This window comes from Cucurbita maxima, unplaced genomic scaffold (assembly GCF_002738345.1).
Source record: "Cucurbita maxima cultivar Rimu unplaced genomic scaffold, Cmax_1.0 Cma_Scf00125, whole genome shotgun sequence".
Classification (NCBI taxonomy): domain Eukaryota; kingdom Viridiplantae; phylum Streptophyta; class Magnoliopsida; order Cucurbitales; family Cucurbitaceae; genus Cucurbita; species Cucurbita maxima.
The window spans coordinates 156,865-163,733 of NW_019272141.1; the positions used below are offsets into that span (position 1 = coordinate 156,865).

Genomic DNA, 6,869 nt, shown 5'->3' on the forward strand with positions numbered 1-6,869 from the left:
AGATTTCTTGGTGGGTTAAACCGACAACTTGCTCATCAAGTGGATAGGCAAGTGTACTTTGATATGCAAGAATTGTTACACCTTGCTGTCAAAATCGAAGGGCAACTAGCTTGGGAGAAGGAGAACTCCAAGAGGTATGGTATTTCAAAGTCTACTACTTTGAACACTTTGGAAAAAGAATGCAAATATTGAAAAGATAGATTTCAAAGTTGGAGGCAAGTATTATCTTGACAAAAAGAACAAAGCTGAGACCTCCAAGGGTAAAAAGAAAGGGGAGGAATATAAAGAGATTTGAGAAAGAAATAGAGACATCAAATGTTGGAAATCTCAAGGAATTGGTCATCTTAGTCGTGATTGTCCTAACAAGAGAGTCATGATCATCAAGAATGGACAAGTTGTCACAGATAGTGAGGAAAGTGACCATAATGAGCTAGTTGAAGAGGAAATCCAGGAGCATGAGGAGGAACTAGAAGATGGGAGTCGTTTGGTACTTGTAACCAGAAGACTTCTTAAAACTCAAGTTACAGAGAATGATGTTGATGATCAAAGAGACAACCTATTTCACACAAGTTGTTTAGTTAAGGGGACTCCTTGTAGTCTTGTAATTGATAGTGGAAGTTGCACCAATGTCGTAAGTACAATGCTGATTAAAAGGTTGCTAATTCCAACCCAACACCATCCTAAACCTTACAAGCTTCAATGGCTCAATGACAGTGGAACAATGAAGGTAACTTCTCAAGCTTTAATATCTTTTACTTTAGGAAAATATAAAGAAAGTCTTTGTGACGTTTTACCAATGCATGCTGGAGACATATTGCTTGGCCGACCATGGCAATTTTACAGGAGGATTATGTATGATGACTATTTAAATAGGTATTCTTTTGTAAAAGATGGTAGAAAAACCACTCTTGTGCCTTTGAGTTCTACAAATGTATTTGTTGATCAATTAAAGTTGGAGAAAAAAAGAAAGAGTTTGAGGAAAAAGAGTTGAGTGAAAAAATAGAGAAAAAAGTCAACGAGAAAACCATAGTGAAAAAAAAATAAAATTGTAGAAAAAGGAAAGAATGTGAGTTGTTTGGCTAGAGTTGGAGAGGTTAGAAGGACAATGTTCTCACAAAAAACCATCTTTGTACTTGTATACAAGGAAGGATGTTTGGTCTCTAACGATAATAATTTGTCTTTGCCTAGTATGTTTCAATCTCTTTTACAGGAATTTGATGACGTATTCCAAGATGAAGTCCCTAAAGGACTACCTCCAATTAGAGGTATTCAACATAAAATAGACTTCATTCTAGCGGCGATAATTCCAAATCAGCCAGCTTATAGAGCCAACCCAACTGAGACTAAAGAAATTTGAAGACAAGTAGAGGAGCTTATGGAGAAGGACTATATATGAGAGAGTTTGAGTCCATGTTCTGTACCAATCTTATTGGTACCGAAGAAAGATGGAACGTGGCGTATGTGTGTGGATTGTAGAGCCATCAACAAAATCACGGTGTGGCAAGACTACTTATGGCCTAGAGAATTTGTGATCCACTCTGATCATGAAAGCTTGAAGTATCTTAAGGGTCAAAGGAAACTGAACCGTAGGCATGCAAAGTGGGTGGAGTTTATTGAAACATTTCCGTATGTCATCAAATATAAGCAAGGTAAGGATAATGTGGTAGCTGATGCATTATCTAGAAGGTACAATTTTTTTACTTCTCTCTGTGCAAAAATTATTGGATTTGAGCATATTAAAGAATTATATCGAGATGACCACGACTTTGGAATTATTTATGCATCTTGTCTTACAAAAACAGCTGTAGATGATTATTATGTGTTTCATGAATTCTTATTTAAGAAAAGTAAGGTTTGTATTCCTAAATTCTCTATCCAAGATTTGCTTGTTAAAGAAGCACATGGTGGTGGCTTAATGGAACATTTTGGGATTAATAAAACTTATAATATGTTGCATGAACACTTCTTTTGGCCGAAAATGAAGCATGATGTTCATAAATTTTGTAGTCGATGCTTTAAATGCAAAGAAGCTAAATCTAGGTCACAACCAAATGGATTGTAAACTCCTTTGAATGTACCTAATGAACCTTGGACTAATATATCTATGAATTTTGTTCTTGGTTTACCACACACTAAAAAGGGTAAAGATAGTATTTTTGTTGTGGTAGACAGATTTAGTAAGATGACTCATTTTATTGCATGTAACAAGATGAACGATGTAAAACATGTTGCTGACTTATTTTTTTAGGGAAGTAGTAAGATTACATGGAATCCCTAGAATAATTGTTAGTGATAGGGATGCTAAATTTCTAAGTCAATTTTGGAAAGTATTGTGGGGTAAATTGGGTATCAAATTGTTGTTTTCAACTACATGTCATCCTCAAACGGATGGACAAACTGAGGTGGTTAATAGAACATTAGGAGCATTGCTTAGGGCTATTATTTTTAAGAATATTAAGTGTTGGGATGAATGTTTCCATTTGTAGAGTTTGCATATAATAGAAAATTCATAGTACAACTCATTGTTCTCCTTTTGAAGTTGTTTATGGATTTAATCCACTTACACCTCTTGATTTGCTTCCTATTCCTTCTAATATGTTTGTGAGTGATGCAGCCACAAGTAAGGCAGACTTGATCAAAACATTGCACAAGGAGGTGAAGGAGAGAATTGAGACCCAAAATTTCAAAGTTGCTTCAAGGATTAACAAAGGACGAAAGGAAATCATTTTTAAACCTAGTGACTGGGTTTGGATACATTTTCGCAAGGAGCGATTCTCATCTCAACGGAAGACAAAGTTACATCCAAGAGAGGATGGCCCTTATCAAGTCCTTGAAATAATTAATAACAATGCATATAAAATTGATCTTCCCGGAGACTTTTCAATACATTCTACTTTCAATGTTGTTGACTTAAGTTCTTTTGATGTAGGTGATGATTTTTAAGTACATTCTACTTTCAATGTTGTTGACTTAAGTTGTTTTGATGTAGGTGATGATTTTTCTGATTCGAGGACGAATCCTTTTGAAGAGGGGGAAGATATAAGAATCATGGTGTTCCAAATGTTCCAACTGAACCTATTACACGATCCAAGGCGAAGAAGATTCAACAAACATTCATTCTTCACCTACAAAATTGGTTCTTCATCTACAAAATTGGATCGGTTCGGTTCAACCATCATTTGTAGAATTAGAAGCGGATACAATTGACGAAGGACAATTGAATATTTTCACGGTTGAAGTTGGAAAACATTAAAAAAATGTCAACAACAAGGTTTGAACCTACACGAGTGAAGCCTAATAAATTTCTAATTTATTTCTTTAGCCACTCAAACGTATTCACATGACTACATACTTAAGCACAATAATCTAGTATACAATGTATCATATCATAAACAAGTCATAACGTAAACACTTCATAGTCATATCGTCACAAGAACGTATCCTAACGCTATCGTTCTATCAATCTATCACAAACCTATCCCTTTCTACCCTTAACCTAACCGTATTCTTTCATTAATCTCTCTTATCCATAGCACTCCGGTATGTAACCTAACCTTAACGTTTCATGAACGTATCTTACTCCTATCGTTACATTTCGTTTTGTGCATCCTTCTCGTATCCTATCTCAAACATATCCTTGAGCACATCGTACCATAATTATTATCATACAATCCACATGTTATAACATAACATAACATATAGGAAGCATATCGATCCACAGACAATTCACACATATCAATATATATGACACGTGCAAAACCACAGGGCATGTGTCAACATCAAATATAACCATGCCGATAGTAAAGTCACTTACCTGGCTCACTTAATTGTAACCTAAAGCAAATAAAAAGTCTTAAAATACATTAATGAAATACAATAACTCTAAATTACTCTAAAATGTAATCCACCCAGAATTTATAACATGAAACTTCATTCTTCTTCAATGTGCCATGAACTGAAATATCTTTTGATAATTTCAACAATATTTTCTTCACATCTTCATTGAAGCCTATTGTATGATTGATGTCTCTTGGTTCATATCATTCTTGACTTCTTCAAGAGGATTCGTCCTCGAATCTATTTGTGAAACTTTGCTGCAAAAAATAAGATATGGAAATACGAAGGACCTCACAACACTCTCTCATGAGTATACACTGAAGGAATTTTTAGGCCACTCTTTTTACACTCATTTACATAAATGAAGCTATCATATTCTCACCTCTCAAAATTTTAAATAGAGCAAAGATTGAACGACGTTCGTCTCTTTGGGACATCCTACGAATAGGCATAATTTTGAACGACGTTCTAATTTCTTAGGATTTTGCACCAACACATGTGCTGGGCATCCCCAAACTCTAAAGTGACGTAAACTACCTTTACTGCATAACTCATAAGGTGTTTCTGAAACACTCTTAGAAGGAACCATGTTCAAAATGTATGCATCAGTCTCCACTGCATATCCCCAAAACGAATCAGGTAATTGAGCGAAACTCATCATAGACCGAACCATGTCTAACAGAGTTCTATTTCTCCTTTATGATACACCGTTCTGTTGAGGCATACTAGGGGCTGAGAGTTGGGACGTTATTCCATATTCTATCATATAGTCCTTGAATCTTAAGTCCATATACTATCCACCTCGATTTGATCGAAGTGTTTAATAGTTTTTCCTAATAGATACTCAACTTCAGTCTTATACTCTCTAAATTTTTCAAGAGCTTCCAACTTGTGATGCATTAGGTAAAGATAGTCATACCTTAAATAATCATCAATAAAACTGATGAAATATTCATACTCTCCTCATGCTTTGACATTCATTGGACCACAGAGATCTATATGTATGAGTTCTAAGGTTTCTTTGACTCTATAACCTTTTTTTCGGAAAAAGGTCGTTTAGTCATTTTACCCTCAAGACAGAACTCACATGGAGGTAAAGAGTTGTCTTCTAACTCATTTAGAAGTCCTCTTTTAACCAATCTCCCAATCCTTTTGAGATTAATGTGGCGTAGTCTTAAGTGCCAAAGATAGGTATTAGGAGAAATCTTTTTGTCGTTTATTTTGAGTTTCAGCTGTTTTAAACATCTCGGTATTTAAAATACTTTTGTTTCACTCGGGTTTAACATATATAAGTTTTTTTCTAGTTTTGCAGAACAAATATGAATACCTCTTTTGAAAATGAACACTTCATTGATTTCAAAAGATACTTTATACAATTGTTCTAATAAACAAGAGATAGATATTAGATTTATTTTCATTCAGGAACAAAAAGTACATTATCTAATATAATGAATCTATCTTCGAAAAAAACTTTAAATTTTCTACTAATCTTGCCGAGACAACTTCTCCTGTTCCAACCTTAAGTATTATCTCATCTTCCGCAAGCATTCTCCAGGAACTAGTTTCCTGGAAAAAAGAACAAATATGATTAGTGGCCTCTGAATCCAGTATCCAGGTTGAGTTATCATACTCTACTAAACATATTTCTACGACTAGTAAATCATACTTACCTTGTTGTGCCTTTTCGGCTTTCTACTGTACAAGGTGTTTTGGGCAGTGACTTTTCTCATGCCCATTTTCAGAATACTGTTAACAAAATATAGAAGAAAAATAAAAGAAGAAAATGAAAGAAAAAGGAGATATTGTAAAGCCAAACGGTTAACAAAAAAGAATAGAATAGAAAAAGAAAAGAAAGAAATACCATAAGAAAATTTAGGGGAAGATGTGGGAGAAAAATTTGATTAAAAGAAAAATGAGAAATTTAATGAATTAAAATAAATACGGTTAATTTTTAAAATACATAGATGAAATTTAATAGAGTAAATGGTGAACATAAATAAAATTAATAAAAAGGGAAGTAGATGAAAAAGAGAAAATTTAATAGAGAAAAAATTAAGGATTTTGTGAACATTAAAAGACAAAACCGAAGAAATATCATGTCAAGAAACTCCATCAAATTCTTTCTAGTAATAATATCTTCCCTAAAACAGTAATAATAGAAAATAACATATTTAATGAAAATGGAATTATATATATATATATAACCCTCCAAGACTCCGCTCATGAGTCTCTAATGCTCACATGAAGTCTAACACATGGAGAATTGTAAAATTTAGAGAATTGAAATTGAAATTGATATCATGGTTTATATAGGTTAACTTGAATATAAATCACAAAAGCAAACTTTCTCAATGATAAATATGTGACACCAGCCTAAGCTAATCAGGTAAGTGACCTTACTATCGGCATGGTTATATTTGATGTTGACACGTGCCCTATTGTTCTGCACGTGTCATATATATTGATATGTGTGAATTGTTTATTAATCGACATGCTTATGATATGGTATTCATATGCTATAATATGTGAATTGTATGTTAATACTTATGGTACGATGTGTTCAATGATATGTTTGAGATAGGATGCGAAAAGGATGCATTGAACGTAATGTAATGATAGGAGCAAGATATGTTGATGAAACGTTAAGGTTAAGTTACGTATAGAAGTGCTATGGATATGAGAGATTGATAAAAATGATATGGTCACAATTGATTGATAAAAGTATATGGTTAGATTATTGGTAGAAAGGGATTATGATAGATTGATAGAATGATAGCGTTAGGATACGTTCCTGTAACGATATGACTAAGGTATGTTCATTAAACGATATCACTATGATAGGTATAAGATTGTTAAGGCTGTGATAAATTAGGTTACGATATGACCATGAAGTGTTTACAATACGATATGATTATGATACAACACCTGAATGACAGATATATATATACACACACACATTGTGATATGATATGAAAATGATATGAAATATGTTATGGTACGAGACAAGTGATAAATGACATGTTTATGATATG

The 6,869-nt window shown here is 33.5% G+C and overlaps 1 protein-coding gene across 1 annotated transcript in view; it reads right to left on the reverse strand.

The window, feature by feature from the left end:
* The window catches only part of LOC111473513, a 26,634-nt gene extending 21,061 nt beyond the window's left edge, over window positions 1-5,573 (reverse strand). The window contains exons 1-2 of the mRNA XM_023119011.1: window positions 5,508-5,573; window positions 5,332-5,403 (exon numbers count right to left, since the gene is read on the reverse strand). Coding sequence (XP_022974779.1) covers window positions 5,332-5,403; window positions 5,508-5,573 — 138 coding nt within the window. The remainder of the gene's footprint in view (window positions 1-5,331; window positions 5,404-5,507) is intronic.
* Between the last annotated feature and the right edge of the window lie 1,296 nt (window positions 5,574-6,869).